This window comes from Peromyscus leucopus, chromosome 23, assembly GCF_004664715.2.
Source record: "Peromyscus leucopus breed LL Stock chromosome 23, UCI_PerLeu_2.1, whole genome shotgun sequence".
NCBI lineage: Eukaryota > Metazoa > Chordata > Mammalia > Rodentia > Cricetidae > Peromyscus > Peromyscus leucopus.
This window is the reverse complement of record NC_051082.1, coordinates 16294218-16309917: the sequence shown is the minus strand read 5'-3', so window position 1 is coordinate 16309917 and position 15700 is coordinate 16294218. Positions and strand designations below refer to the sequence as shown.

The following is a 15700-nucleotide window of genomic DNA, read 5'->3' as shown; positions in this document are numbered from 1 at the left end:
TCACCACTCGGCAGTGAACGGTGACCCCAAGTAGAGTGCCACCAGAGGGCAGCCAGTGTTCGCGGCTGTGGGGAAGCCACCAGGTACCTGTATCATAGAGATGGTGTTCACACCTATGGGGAGCCCGTGGTCAGTGTACAGGGGTGTTCATACCTGTGGGGAAGCCGCAGGGTATTCACACCCTGGTGATGCTGTGGGGCGTTTGTGCCTGGAGTGTTCACACCTGTGGTGGAGACACGGGGTGTTTGCACCACGTGGAGGGGAGCCGAGTAGTTGAGCCTGTGGTGAGGTTGTGGGGTGTTCACACCTGTGGCGTCGGGCATTCACACCTGTAATGGGAGCGTAGTGTGGATGCTGGTGTTGCTCACTCCTCGCGACAGTGTGTGTCATCTGCATGGTGAAGATTACTGTTGTAGTAGACGTCGGGGTCCTTGCCTGTGGCGAGGCCTCCGGTGTTCCTGCTTATGAGTGTAAATGTCCAGCAGGGGAGCGTGTGTCTGTCCCACCCATGGGAGGGTGTGTGTCTGTCCCACCCATGGGAGGGTGTGTGTGTGTAGCAGGAATCTTAGAAGGTCTTATTAATAAAATCAAACCTGAGGCCAGTTATTGGGGTGAAGCTGGAAGACCAGGGAGACAGAACAAGCCACAGCTTCCTCACCTGGCCAACTTCTCAGCCGATCCTGTTTCCTCCGACTGGAAGCCTCTGTGTCCTCATCTCCGAATGGCTCTCAGCTGAACTGTGCTGCTCAAAACCTAAAAGCTTAACCAGCCAAATGCTTCTAGTTTCTGGTCCTCACGCCTTATATACCTTTCTGCTTTCTACCATCACTCCCTGGGATTAAAGGCTTGCTTTCTGGGATTAAAGGCGTGAGTCGCAATGCTTGTCTGTATCCTTGACCAGATGGATTTCTGCCTCTGGAATGCTAGGATTAAAGGCGTGTGTCACCATGCCTGGCCGTTTCCAATGTGGCCTTGAACTCACAGAGATCCAGATGGATTTCTGCCTCTGGAATGCTAGGATTAAAGGTGTGAGTGCCACCATTTTCTAGCCTTTGTATCTAGTAGCTGTTCTGTCTCTGACCCCAGATAAGTTTATTAGGGTACACAATATTTGGGGGAACACAATACCACCACAGGTGTGTGTCTGTCACACTCATGGGAGAATGTCAGTCACATTGTGGGGAGGGTGTGTGTCAGTCACACCTGTGGGAGAGTGTGTGTCTGTCACACCTGTGGGTGACTCTTGTTTCTTGCTGTGGACTATTTTACCTGATCCTGCTCTTTATGTCAGTAGTGAGTATTTTGGGGCTTGACCAAAATGGCCAAACCCACCTACCTAAGGTATACAGAGGTATAAAACGATGCTTCCTCCTCGGTGTCTGTGTCTGTCAGTCAAGGTCCTCGAGAGCAGTGGGTCTCAACCTTCCTAATGCTGCTGCGGCCCTTTAATACAGTTCCTCATGTGGCGGTGACCTCGACCATAAAATGATTTTTGTTGATACTGGGTTTTTTTTGCTACTGTTATGGATCATAATGCAAATATCTGATATGCGACCCCTGTGAGAGCATTGTTCAACCCCAAAGGGGTCACAACCCACAGGTTGAGAACCTCTAGAGGAATAGGTATCAGGATTTATTAACAATAAGCTTTTTAAGAATATTTATTTTTAATTTTTTTTATATGCATTGATGTTTGATCAGTATATACATCTGTGTGCCACATGCATGCCTGGTACCTGTGGAGATCAGACTAGAGTTACAGGTGGTTGTGAGCCATCAATGTGGGTGCTGGGAACTGAACCCGGGTCCTCTGGAAGAGCAAGCAGCCAATGCTCTCCATCACTGAACCATCTCTCCAGCCCCTTAAGTTAGCATTAAAATAGTAACAACAGGCCAGGGCGGCCGTAGTGCGCGCCTTTAATCCCAGCACTCTCGGGAGGCTGAGCCAGGCAGATCTCTGTGAGTTTGAGGCCAGCCTGGGCTACAGAGCGAGATCCAAGACAGGCACCAAAACTACACAGAGAAACCCTGTCTTGGAAACCCCCCTTCCAAAAAAAAAAAAAAAAAAAAAAGGTAACAACAGGCAAACCCACCTGAGATGCTAAGAACTAAGTAGTTTAACTTTTGGTCTTTCAGCCTCAACATTTGGAATTGTCTCAGAACAGCTTGCCTCTCACTTGGGGTAGGGGGTGCTGACCCTTAGTTACCGAGTCCACAAGGCCACATGCATCTGTAGTTGCGGTCTGGCGTCTGGGAGCCCGGAAGTGCTAGAGTGCTGCCTGCCATCCCTATTGCGTGATGAAGGCTTAAAAACCCTCGTTTTCCTGGGAGTCAGCAGGGCAGAGCCACTGAGCAGAGCAACCTGGGAAGCAGAGGGCGAGAGGATCTTCCTCCCGACGAATGCTTTGTCTCTGGCTGCTGCCTGAAGGTGCCGCCCACCATCAGGGTGGGCCTTCCCACGTCAGAGTCTTCACGCCAGGCTTCTCTACTCATCCAATTTGTGACCAGATGACATTAAAACCAACCATAAGAGTTCCCTCCCACAGCAGAGCCGAGACGGCTTACGGGCTCTGCCTCAGCCTTGAACCTGCGGCCTGGCGCCCTCCATACCCACCCGCACATGCTCTCTGCACAGAGGAGCCCTGCTGGGCCACCCAGGCTGCTGTCCTCTAGCCTGTCCTGCACCACTAGTCTCTAGAGCTGGTTTGAGGGTTCAGTCGGCAAGGGCATGAGAGAGACATCTTTTGGCCACTGGGTGCCGGAGACATGGGGGACTTCCTGAGTACAGGGTTGGCATGTTAGGCCTCTGGTGCCCACTACTTAACTCGAGAGAGGAGGCCGCCATCGCATTCAGCTTCCCAACACTGACTTGGGCTGAGCTCACTCAGCCTCCCCCTGCAGCTGGCGGGTTTGGGTGCCACAGCCTGGGGATGGTACTGGTGGAGCTTGGTGGCCAGAGAGGTCACCCACTCAAAGAGTTTCTCACACCTGGGAGAGCCACGAGCTCAGCCCTGCCACACTCCCGCCAAGGTGTCTGCCTGAGACTAGGAAGTCAGCCTCGCCCCGATCCTCCGCTCAGAACCCGGGCAGCCAAGGATGCTGTGACAGATGGTCCCAAGAATGGAACCCACCTTGACTCTGCTGCCAGGTGAGTGGGTCCTTCTTGAGGGAAAGAGATTCCACAGCAGAGAGCAGCCAGGGGCATCCTAAGCAGCCACACCTCCCCTGGGCAGGAGTCTGGCCGGGAAAGCTCAAGGGAGGGGAGAGGATGTGGACCACGGGAGGTGGGCATTGCTGACCCCAGTGCCAGCCACCTGGAGTGTCTGAGCTGGAGTGGGGAGAGGTCTTTGCATCCTCCAGGGGCTCCCAAGTCCTTCCTGTGAACTCCAGGACCAGATGTGAGCAGAAGCCTGGGAGCCGCCACGCAGGTCTGAGCTGAACACAGGGACCTCAACCTGTGTCCGGGCTGCAATACGAAAGCCAGCAGCCAGGTGGCGCCAGGGGCCCTCCCCCCGGACCTAGCCAGCTCTACCTGGGCAAACAGGTTGCTCTACCGCACCAGCTCACTGGTGTGGTGTCCCATGACTGCTACCAGACTAGAGCTGGTCTGTGCCCAGCCCCATCTCTGCCTCTCAGGCCCGAAGCCATGCTCTCCTTTGTCTGTTTCTGAGGCCCAGACCGTGACAGAGGCATGGAGGCAGAGCTTGTGGATTCTGTGTGTCCTCTCTCTTTGTCTCCTATCTGAGCAGCCTGTCCTTGTTCCATCTTTAAAATGGAGGCTCATGTGACTTCTTTCATCCTTGACTCCCAGGAAGATGCTTTAGACAAACAGAAGTCCCAACTGGGGGCACACCCTTCTCTAGGGACTCCCATGTTCTCTGCTCTGGGTCTCTTAACACAGAGAGAGCTATTCCTGCATAGGCCAGATGTAATGTGACCCCCTTCAAGGGAGAGCGCTGTCCACAAGGCGGACATGCCCTGGTTCCCTTGTCGTGACTCAGGAACCACACAGACCGGGGCAGTCAGGGGGACTTCCCGGAAGTGACAGCCTTGAAGAAAAAAGGCAAGGCTTTGGAAGAAAACAGCCTGTGTGAGCAAAGTGAGGAGGTAAGGCCTAGCCAGAGACAACTGGGAACCAGAGTGTGGACCAGGCGTTTGTGAGAAAGGCCATGGCTGGTTTTCTAAATTGGTTTGGGCTTGTAACCGTGATGAGGAGGGTGACGAGAAAGGACAGGGCCAAGCATGGGATGGAACGCTCTCCAAGGTAGGTCAGCCAGACTCGAGGGCAAGCGGTGTGGTGAAAGGCCCCTCAGCAGCCACTGGACGCCTGGGGGCGTCTCTCCACCGGGCTGCCTATCTACAGAACGGTGTGGTGGGAACTGAAGCCTTGCCCCGCTCAGTGGCAATGCTCTTTCTCGGCTGTGGACAAGACAAAGGTACGGGGTATTTGGGGTGCCAGGGTGAGGGGAGAAAGCCACACACGCCCCTCATCCTTGGCAGCGGGTCCCAGGATCTGAGGCCATGCCAAATGAAGCTAAAATGGCTGACAAAGGTATTGATTCTCCAGGGAGCTGCGGGGTCCTGGGTGTCAACTCCATCAGAATGTCCAGAGTCCCCAGCTCATACCTTCTACCTTCCCGGGGCACTGTGACCACAGGGGACCAAGGCTCTCTATTCCTGCCTAGGGAGGAAGCGGGGTCAGGGGTTGGGGGTGGGGCGCAAGGCCAGGGCACGAGTCTGGCTGGTGAGAATGGGATTCATCAAGTTGACTCCAGGCGTAGGTGTTACAGATGCCCCCCACCCACCCCATTTTGCAGCGTAAGGAAGTTACCTGCAAACTGGGCGTGTTGGGCACACTTGGGAGACAGGCAGGCGGCTCTCTGTGAACTCAAGGACAGCCAGGGCTACAGAGTGAAACCCCATCTCAAAACAAAAAGGTGCCTACAGGCACTGGGCAGTTTCCAATTATTGTCAATCTTAGCACCCTGGGGGCAGGTGCCACCCTAGGGCCATTATAGGGCCCTCCCTCCCTGATACTGGGAGGCCAAGTGAAAGACCCTTTAACAAAGCACCCTCGGCGGAGCCACTTGGAACATGACCTTTGGGTGGAGAGCCCCAAGGGCTGGGGCAGGATCTACCCAGACCTGGCACCCCCTTCTCCCTCTCTCCAGGTCCCCTAGGTGACCCCAGGATAGGTAAACTGCTGAGGGGGGGATACTTAGGATGTGGGGCTTCCCCAAGCTCCCCACATTGTAAGCTGGCAACCTGGGGACCCTGTATTCTCCAACAGGTAAGAGCCATTAGTGTGGAAAGCCACTGGTGACTGTGGATTGGTGGTCGGGCCCTTGCCTGGATCACAGGCTCTGGGGGCAAGAGGCAGAGCCTGGCACCCATGGTGACTCTAGTTCCTCTCAGTCCCTCAGGAGCAGGGGAGCCAGGGTCCCTCAGAGAGTAATATTAAGTGGGAGGAAAGTGGGGTTCCCCTGCCCCGTCCCAGGGGCACCTCAGAAATGGAAGACATCCTGGCTGTGAATGTTTTATTAAGATAAGTCACCAATCTCTTAAGTTCTTTACCCAGGAGGCACCTCTGATAAGCTGTATAGACAGAGGGGGATCTAGCAGTCATTTGGGTTCTGTTTGCCCCACGAAGGGTGTCCCTTCCCTCCGCTGGCCACCACAAGGGCAGCAGGCAGGTTTCCAGCTACTGGAGACTTGAGGCCAGAAGGACATCTCTCAGTGGACTTGTGGGGGTAGTCATTTTAGCCTGGGCACCATGGGGCAGCATCAGGTTGTGGGCAAGAGCCAAAACCATGGCTCTCCTTCACTGCACCCCAGATGCAAGGGTGTGAGCCTGGGTGCTCAGAAACTGTGGTGTCAGTAGGATCCATCCCGGATAAGAGCGAGAGGCCAAGAGAAACTGCCACGGTTTCTCTTGAGTCTGTAGCCGGGATCGGAACCTCGAGTCCAGAGTCGGCCATAGGCAGGGGCTGGCAGTGTCCTATCATTAGCTTTGAAGTCTCCCTGGCCACCTGCCAGAAAGTGTGGAGGCTCAAAAGTTCTAAGCTAGTCAGGAATGCATCTTGTGGGGACCCTTGGGACTGCCCTGGAGGGCTATGCCCTGGAGGACAGCCTGAGGCCACAGTCTTTGCCAGCTCAGCCCAAGGGAAGCTAGTTCAGCCCTCCGCACTTGGGGTTCTCAGCTGGGACCAGGATATTTGAAGGGCCTGTTTTGGAAACGACCCTCTCTGAGAACAAGGTTAGGAACCAGGCCACTACTGAGGCTGGGTCCTCTGTGCCCTGTGGTACACAGGGCTGTCTCTGCCTCGAGGGCACACCAGGACATGCTTGGCCCTGCTCTTGTATTGGCCCTGCCCATCCAGCCTGGCAGCTATAAAAGGTAATGAAAGATGCATTCACGGAATCCTCTAGGCTGGAGCTCAGGCCCAGCCAGTGGTGGGGACAGGCTGCCAGGAGCAGCCACACGCTCATTGGTGCAGGCCACGGGGCTCCGTGTCTCCTCCTGGGGCCCAGGTTCTAGGCCGAGCCCCTCGTCCGTCTTCCGGGGACCTCTCCCAGAAGGACCTGCGCCCTCTGCCACCACGCCTGGGTTCCTCAGAGTCCGTCGGGGCCGTGGGGACTGGGCGCGGGGTCTCCACTCCATTGCAGCTGCAGGCTGGAGGAGAACCAGTGGCGGGGCTGGCCCAGGCTACAGTGCAGCGTGGTGCGGAAGGAGCTGCGGGCCAGCTTGGGGAAGATGATGGCGGTGCTCCCGAAGCGCAGGGCGCGCGGCCGAGGCTGCAGGGTCAGCTGGCTGCGGTAGCTGCGCCACGTGCAGTTGGGTGCCGCCACGATGGTCTCACTGTAGGCGGTGACCGTGGGCACCGGGACGTAGAAGATCTTGTCGAGGAAGTACCTCTCCGAGGCGTAGGTAACCTCCGAGTTGCAGCTGGGGAGGACAGTAAGGAACGAAGGGGGGGGTGAGTTGCCTGCCACCCCGTCGGTGGCGAGCCTTACACAGAACCCCCTTCTTTTTTTTTTTTTTTTTTTTTTTTTTTGGTTTTTCGAGACAGGGTTTCTCTGTGTAGCTTTGCGCCTTTCTTGGATCTTGCTCTGTAGACCAGGCTGGCCTCGAACTCACAGAGATCCTCCTGCCTCTGCCTCCCGAGTGCTGGGACTAAAGGCGTGCGCCACCACCGCCCGGCCAGAACCCCCTTCTTGACCTTGACTCTGAAGGGTCAAAGTCTCAGCTGGGAGACTAAAGAGTGACAAGCGGCACAGACAGCTGGACCCTCAATTGGGGGGGGGGGGGACCAAAAAGAAGGACACAGTTGGGATGGTGGATGCTGTTTTAGGCGGTGGCACTGGGTTGTCACCATGGAGGACTATCTGTGTTGCTGGGTCACACCGCAGTATTCAGGTGCTAACTACGACAAAGTTCACGTGAGAGAACAGAGCAAGTGCCTCCCGTGGTCTGTTCCCAACTTGGCCGTGTTAGAAAGCCTATGAAAGTTCCCACAGCCCCTCCTGGGCCAGGCTGGGGAGGGGGGTGATTCCCCCCATTCAGAGGGACCGGTCAGTGACCTCAGTGCCACTCCCAAGTTTCTGGTTTGACACCCAGAAGCAGGGAGTGTGTGTGTGTGGGGGGGGGTGCCCTCCAAAGCAGGCCGCACCAGAGGGTAAGAATTACTGAGACCCAGGCTGGCTGCTCTGGCCCCAGAGCCTGGCAGGCCCTGGCTCTCACAGGCAGAAACCCTTCACACAGTTGAGCAAGCTCCTCCCTGAGGTAGGGTCCACCCACCTTACTCTTGGCCCACTCACCGGATTTCATGTGGAGGTTCTGGGTCCACCTTGATGCTCTCCCCAAAAAACACTGGCAGCAGACGGGGCCTCATCTCCAGGGCCGGGGGACTTTGGAAGAGGGGAGTGGCCTGGGTGGAGAGAGGGAAGGGGAATCAGGATTTGTACACTAGCCCCAGGACTGAGAACGGGGGTGTCAGACAGACGTGCCCACATGCCTGCCTGCACGACCCCATGAGGGTGGGGCGTGATGATGATGATGGTCTCCACACACCAGCACCCAGGTGGAATAGTGCTTGGGTCAGATGGAAGCATCTGGCTCCCCTGGGACCCCAGGCAGCCTCAGGATCGAGTGACATTGGCATTGACCCCTTGTCACAAAGCTCCCGGGTAAGGTGTTTATGGAAAGAACACCAGAGTGGCGGTTGGCAGCTTGCCTTTCCCCCAGATGCACAAGGTAAGTTTGCTGAGCAGCTGCTGTGCCCTGGGCACAGCACTAGGTCCCATGTGGCCACAGAGGGAGGACATGAACACAGGCTAAGACTTTAGAAGCAAGCATTCGGTTCAGAGGCGGATGCATTCTCCTCAGAACAGAGCATTGCAGAGCCTAACACGCCCTGAGTAAGCCTGCTCCCGCTGGCCTGGGGCACCTAGCTCAGGCATTAGCATGCATGAGGCCTTCCTTGTATTTCACCTCCAGAACTCCATAAATATGGGTGCTTGCCCGTAACCCCAGCACTCAGAAAGTGGTGTCAGGAAGATCAGAGTTCAAAGCGGGTGCGCAAAGTTTGAGGCCACCCTGAGCTACAAAAGAACCTGGAGACAGATGGAGAGGGAACCCAACCCCACTGCCTGGGCCTTGGCCGACCTGCAGCAGCCCCAGATCAGCCAGCTGTCCAGGGCTCTGCCAGTCAAACAGAGAGCCCAATTCAAATGGACGGAGGCCGAGTGGTACAGCTCTCCAAAGGGGCCCCCCTGGAAAAACAGTTCAGCTGCCCACAGGGAGTACCCACTGCAGGCACTGAGAGAATAGAGCTCAGATTGTCCACTGGGGGGCAGAGCGGCTGGGCACATCATACCCAAGGGTTCCAGGGCTAGACCCCCCAGGGAAGGGGGTGGCAGCCACTAGCCACTCTGTTGAGGGCTTCTGCATGCAAGACCCTGGCCAAGGGTTGTTAGGAGAATGTCTTGCCTTACAACCCATGGACCCAGCTGGCCTGCAGAGCCCGCAGGGAAAGTCCAATTATATGGGGTAGAAGACAATGCCCCCCCCCCCACCAGAAGCTGGATTACAGCTCCATAGTGACTGTGGGGGGTGGGGCTCTAGCACCCTTGGGGCATGCGGGGGAGCAGGGGGGGGCACACATAGCCCCATGCACTGGGGTCTTCACACCCCACAGCATTTGCCTTGCTGGGCCCCCTGGAGCACAGAAACTTCCAGAAAGGTGGCCATCCAAGGATCGGGAGACTCTTCTAAAGAGAATCTCCAAGGTGCCGTAGGATGGCTCAGTGGTTAAAGGCACTTACTGCTTTTGGAGAGGACCCAGGTTCGGTTCCCAGCATCCCCATGGTGACTGACAAACACCTAACTCAAGTTCCTGGGGACCACTGCCTCCTCCTGGTCTCTGTGGGCACCGGGCATGTACATGGCACACATAAACATCTAAGGCAAATGCTGAGGCCTCCAGCTGCGGCTTGCAGGTATGCATCTGTGACCTGAGCTGTCCTTGCAGCTCTGGGACACCAGGATGGAGAGGAAGAAAAGGCTGAGGGCAGAGATCACCCCCGATAGCATCTTCTACCGACTACAATAGACGCCCCCCCCCACCACCACCACCAAGCTTGCCCTGACCCCAGCCTTGCCCTTTCCTGGCCGGGCAGCTGGCTCACTACTGGTCTACTGGTCTTCTGGGCAGATAGGGGTGGTAGGGTAAGGACCAGCTGGGGCTGAAGGTCTGAGAAAAACAGGCCACTGACCGCCCAGCCCAGTGATGGTAAACATGGCTAGCGGCAGGTGGGGTGACGTGGGGCTTGGCACCCTGGGAAAGCCCAAAGCCACAGGGAGCGATAACGTACTGTGGCAGAGAGGAGGGGCTATACAGAGACCAGCCCCACCAGATGGTGTTCTGGCCTAGATGAGCAAGACACGGGGTACAGCCGTGGGGCTAAAATCGTGCCATAGCGCGTGGAAATCGTTAGACCAATAAACACCCATCGGTGGGGGAGGGGGGGACGGCCCCACTGGCCGCTCCTGGAGGGACCAGACAGCCAGGGCGTCCGTGAGTGTGCCACCCCCCACACACGGTGCCACGTGGAGACTTGGCAAGGGGTCAAATGGGTTTCCGCAGGACACCCTAGACAGCCGCTTCTGGTTTGTTTGGAACGAAGTCTCATTCTCTAGACCGGGCCCGGAACTCCAGCAATCAATCCTTCCTCCTTTCCTGGCTCGTCTCCCCAAGTGCTGGAATTAAACTTTTTTTTTTTTTTTTTTTTTTTTTATTTTACAATACCATTCAGTTCTACATATCAGCCACGGGTTCCCCTATTCTCCCCCTCCACCCCCTCCCCTTTCCCCCAGCCCACCCCCCATTTCCATCTCCTCCAGGGCAAATCCTCCCCCGAGGGCTGCGATCAACCTGATAGACTCAGTCCAGGCAGGTCCATTCCCTTCCTCCCAGACTGAGTCAAGTGTCCCTACATAAGCTCCAGGTTTCAAACAGCCAACTCATGCAATGAGCACAGGACTCGGTCCCACTGCCTAGTTGCCTCCCAAACTGATCAAGCCAATCAACTGTCTCACCTATTCAGAGGGCCTGATCCAGCTGGGGGCCCCTCAAGCCTTTGGTTCATAGTTCATGTGCTGGAATTAAACTCTTAATTGGCATTAGCTGCGGGTCAAATAGGTTTGTGGCCAGGAGCTCCTGTGATGGGCATGGGTTGACTCTAACCTTAATCCAGAGAGGGGCCTTTTTCCTCACGTTCTCCAGTATGCCACACTAGGCAGTGTGAGAACAAAGAGAAAATGTTGCCTGCTTAGGAGAAATCCAGGAGATCCCCCAAGGGGCCCTGAAGCCTCAAGGGCCCAATGCAGGCTGCAGATAGCCTGATGCACAATGTGAGAAACAGCCATAAGAACAGAGCGATTAGAAGAGGTCCCCACCACAAGCCAGAAAAACTAGTGATGTTGACTGTCCCCACAAGGAGAGTTGAGTCCCAGACCCCCTGTTATGGTAGAACCTCCAACCAGCATGGCGTCTCTAGAGGTGTGAAGTCGCCCTGGAGGACACAAGAACAGAGTCAGGTGAAGACGGAGGCAGATATTGTACTGCATCTCAAGCTAGGGTACCACAGATTACCCCAGCCAAGGGTTCCCACCCAAAGCCACACCTTGTCATAAGAAGCCACAGATTGTCACCGGGCTGATGGGTTACCACCGGAAGCCAGGAATGGACTTCCACAGTCTTCACCAATCATAGAGAGAACCCTATTTAGGCCTTGATTCTGGTAATGTGGCCTCCATAGTCTAAACCGCCCACTGCAGTACTTGGGTACGGCCATCCTAACCGGTCCCATCTGTCACGCTTTCCCCAGAGGGTGGCTGCTTGTGGGTTCCCTAGACACCTGCCAGGGTGTGGCCTGACTTTTGGCTCTTTCACACTGCAGCTCCAGGTGAGGCTCGTCCCCCGGCAGATGCCCCAACCAGGGGGGCTGGGCTGTGGAGACCGGCTGGCCATCCACTGGGAGCAAAGCAGACACCTCACCTAGGCCATGGGTCTGTTGAGCCCTGGCCTCTTTGCCTGTCAATCCATTGTCCATCTACTTGTAAGCTGTCCATCTATCCATTGGCGACTCCAGGCACCAGCCCCCTTGTCTCTCAGACCAGCCTTCCTAGAAATGAAGAGGCAGAGGCCCTAAGAGTGATAGCCAAGCCCTAAAGTAGTAGCTTCCACACCATGCCCTCCCGTCTCGACTTGGACTGGAGCCCAGATCTGCACCCACCTGGGAAGGGGAAGCCAGCCGCTCCAGATACTTCTGAGTGACATTGGAAGCACACTCTGCCCTGCCCTACTGAAGCTAGACTTTCCTGTGAATCAGCCAGGAGAAACTGGGGAGGCGGAGTCTCCCACTCTGCTGGTCGCCTCCTGTCATTCAATCACGAGCCCGACCTCCACACACAGGCGTGGGGGTTGGGGGTGGGGCTGTGGTCTAAGCAAACATCCAACGCCAGAGAGTCCCCCAGGTCAGATCCCAAAAGCCACCTACAGTCCCCCTGGGGGCAATAAAACCAGACGGGGGTGGGGGGGGTGGGGAGCTGTAGGGGGCAGTTGCCCCAACTGCCTGTCAGTGCCAGGAGCCTGTTCTCAGCCAGCAGGACCTGGCTTCCTGCCATACTGCCCCACACACCACAGCGGTGATGGAATTCGGGGGTGGGGGGGTGGGGGGTACCTAATATTTCTCACCTAGTACAGAAGTCCAGCTTGGAGCCCAGAGTAACAGAGCTAGGGTCAGTCTGTTTTCATCCAGCCCTGCCTGGATGGCTTTGCATTCTTGGGGTGAAGGTAGCAGCCAGGTGGCCCCCCACTCCAGCCAATACATCTTGCTCTCCAGGAGTCACATGGGAGAGCAGCACCCCCCCCCAACACACACAAAAGGCCATTTTTTTACTCTTCACACGTACTTTTTAGTTACATTCCTGACTGAGATCTCCAATTTGGGGGGTCCTGGGAGCTCACAGTACTGTTATTTAAAAAAAAAAAAAAAAGCCGTTGCCAGGCAGTGGCGGCGCACGCCTTTAATCCCAGCACTCGGGAGGCAGAGCCAGGTGGATCTCTGAGTTCGAGGCCAGCCTGGGCTACCGAGTGAGTTCCAGGAAAGGCGCAAAGCTACACAGAGGAACCCTGTCTCGAAAAACCAAAAAAAAAAAAAAAAAAAAAAAAAAAAGCCAAAACATTAGTTTCCAGCTTCAGCTTAGACTAAGAGGACCTGACCCAGACCCTCCTCTTTTTCTCCGGGCTCTGCCAGAGGACATTGGCACATGCCATCTTCTTAGATTGAGACACATATCAGCCCTATATGACTAAAATCCACTCCCTGGTTTGCTCTGGTTTTCTGAGGCATCATTCCCTGCCTGCCTGTCTGTCTGTCTGTAGTAGTCACACCGCGACATGGTTGCCCATCTCCCCTGGCACTGTGTCACCCGCTGAAGGAGGTGACTGTAGCCACCCCCACTCCCACCCCCACTAGAAGGACAGTTCTCTGCGGTAACTGATGCTGGGAGGGAGCCAGGGGACACGTGGCCACCTTCATATAGCTTCTTCCTCGCACAGTTGAAACCAGGGCCCCAAGACGCATCCCACACAACAGATCAATCCATTGCTTGGCAATTGTCAGCCTACCCACACCTGGACCTACGAGTTACCCAAGCAGGGAAACAGAGTGGCTGGTAGACCAAAGACCACAGAAGGAATGGGATCTCAAGGAAGTGGGCACACTGGTGGGTAGGAAGTGGCAGATGGGCAGGGCCACAGCTGGGGCCCAAAACCTGAGGCGAGGTTGCCATGGCTACTGCTTCCTCTTTATTAAAAGCAGCGCCTCCCTCGACCCTACCCACTACATGGTTTGTTTTTCTGTTTAAAAATTTAAAAGGTCGTTAACTCACTTCGCAGTGAAAACCAGGGCAGGTTTATATGTCCCCTACAACCACGTTCCCTGGTTCTAGTCTGGGCAGCTTTGGGCAACTTCCTGACCATTTCTGTGCCTCGACTTCCCCCAGAAAAATGGAGGTCAGAGGCAAGCAGGCACTCACTGGCTGACTGCAAGGATGAAACACCTCGGTGGGGAGAGCCATCCCTGGCGCGAGGAAAATGGCATCCACACGCCAGATGTCCTCCATTACCTGGGCCCCCGTGGCCTCAGGTTTCCCTGCCCAGACAGAAATCACAGAACAGGGCAGTATCGCTCCATCGCTGCCACCTACTTAGCCAGGAAAGGAACAACAACGGCAGAGCCAGGCTAGCGAGCCCAGCATGCTGTTCTCACAGCGCCTATGGCTGGCCCGGAAGGCCTGGGAAGCATCCAGAACTCCCTGCGGAAGGAGGTTTCTGGGTCACACAGAATTGGAGCAACATCTTCCCAGTTCCTTCTTTTCTGATCTCCCTCAGAATTGTGCTCTAGGATGTCTTCCCCACCCCGCAGCCCACACCAGGTGATCTACGGCTGCAGGAGGGCTGGCCTGTCCCCAAGGTTCCAGAGAACAGGATGGCTCACTTGTCTTTACTCCTAAAAGTCTTCACCACCACACACACACACACACACACACACACACACACACACACACACACACCCCGCTCGCCAGAGAGAGATGCAAGGTCAATTCAAGACAGGCTTCCAACTTCACTGCGTGCATGCGTGCGTGCGTGTTCGAGTCACTTGGGGAGACTGAAATAAAACTTTAGCTAACTGTGCCCTGGACTATGTCAATGCCTGGAGCGGGAAGCAGGCTGGACATTGCTTAAAGAGCCACCAATGCTTCCCGGGCTCTACACACCTTGGCGGCAAAGGCCTTAACACACACACCCAGTGGAGGCCATCACGCCACTGACAGGTCGCGCCACAGGTTCATGTATCACCTAGGATGCCGGGTTCAACCGTCTTTTCAAGTTGCTCCCTCTGCCCACGGCCAGAGCAACCCAGGCAAAGTGGGTCCAGCAGCCCCTAGAGTCAACAACTCCGAGGACAGTTCCACTTCTACACCCACAAGACAAAGCCCGTGGGGGCTTTCAGGCCGAGCTGCATTTTCAAAAATTCAGCAGCCCTGGCATGGGTCAACAGGGCAGGAGGCAGCAGCAGCCGGAGCAGGATCAGGACCCACGGACAGAGGGCCACAACAGGCCCCTTGGCAGGTGGTAGACTTTGGGGGCACCAGGACATTACTCTGTACTCGAGTCCACCAGCACCCACCCTGAAACTCCCAGCCTGTAGGTCCTGGTGAGTCCGGTGCCACTCCACGTCCGCTTCAGGAGGGAGGAGACCATGCTGGCTTCGGCATGGCCCTCCCGCTGCCCGGTCCCCAAGTCTTACCGCTGGTGCCTCATTGGGTCCTGGGGGCTCGGTGGCGGCACGGGCGTCCAGGGTGCCCGGCGACAGGGCATAGAAGGGCGGGCTAGGACTGGGACTAGGGGGCAGTCCCGAGTCGGGACTGTCCAGCAAGCCGTCGCGGCTCTGCTCCCGCGTGTCCCCCATGGCCTGCAGATGCAGGTGACCCACCATGACTGGCGGGCGCGGGGCGCGGGCCCCACCAGCTCGGGTCCCCGCCACCGCTGGGCCGGAGGGGAGACGAGGAGGCTCCGGCGGCCTGCGGCTCCAACTGAGACCCGCTCCAGATGCAAACGCCTCCAGCCGCCAGCTGAGCCTCCTTTCCCAGGCGCCGCCCCCTCCCCGCCCTCCTCCGCCAGAGCCTCTCGCTCCCGCCCCGGGCCACCCACCCGGCCAGGGCAGGGTGAGGACTGCAAGGTCCCCAGCCTGCAAAAAGTCACCCCCATCCCACCCCGGTGGTGTCGAGGGCTGGCTGGGGTCCACAGCCACCTCAGCAAGAACTCTGAGCTCCCCAGCGGGGCTATTGCGGGGACCCTCACCTGACCTGAGTTTCCAAGAAAAGCACCTTCAGCAACCTGGGGGGGGTGGAGGGGGGGCACTAACAGTGGGGGACCGAATGATCAAAGGACCCAGGGTCAAGATCAACTTCCAAGGACCACCAGAGTGCTCACCTTTGCCTCTGCGGATGTGTCTGGGCAGGGGGTGGGGGTGGGGGGACCGGAGGGACGGGACAGGGATGGACACACGACCACTTGGGCCCAGGTAATGAGGGGCACCTGGGGTGTAGATGGCACGTCTCCCCACCACT

General features: G+C 56.7%; 1 protein-coding gene across 1 annotated transcript; it reads right to left on the bottom strand.

Annotated features, from left to right (window-relative positions):
- Positions 1-5523: 5523 nt before the first annotated feature.
- Rflna (refilin A) lies at positions 5524-15199 on the bottom strand. The gene is made up of 3 exons (XM_028894309.2): positions 14878-15199; positions 7819-7928; positions 5524-6946 (listed from the first exon to the last, which is right to left on the bottom strand). The coding sequence occupies exons 1-3, from the start codon at positions 15064-15066 to the stop codon at positions 6613-6615; spliced, it is 633 nt and encodes a 210-aa protein (XP_028750142.1). The 5' UTR covers positions 15067-15199; the 3' UTR covers positions 5524-6612.
- Between the last annotated feature and the right edge of the window lie 501 nt (positions 15200-15700).

Bases quoted from the DNA above. Each gene is read 5' to 3' on its own strand.
- Rflna (XM_028894309.2), bottom strand. From the start codon at position 15,066: ATGGTGGGTCACCTGCATCTGCAGGCCATGGGGGACACGCGGGAGCAG. The intron at 7,929-14,877 runs GTAAGACTTGGG...CTCTCCACCCAG, and splicing joins GACCCAATGAGGCACCAGCG to GCCACTCCCCTCTTCCAAAG. The intron at 6,947-7,818 runs GTGAGTGGGCCA...TGTCCTCCCCAG, and splicing joins GAACCTCCACATGAAATCCG to CTGCAACTCGGAGGTTACCT.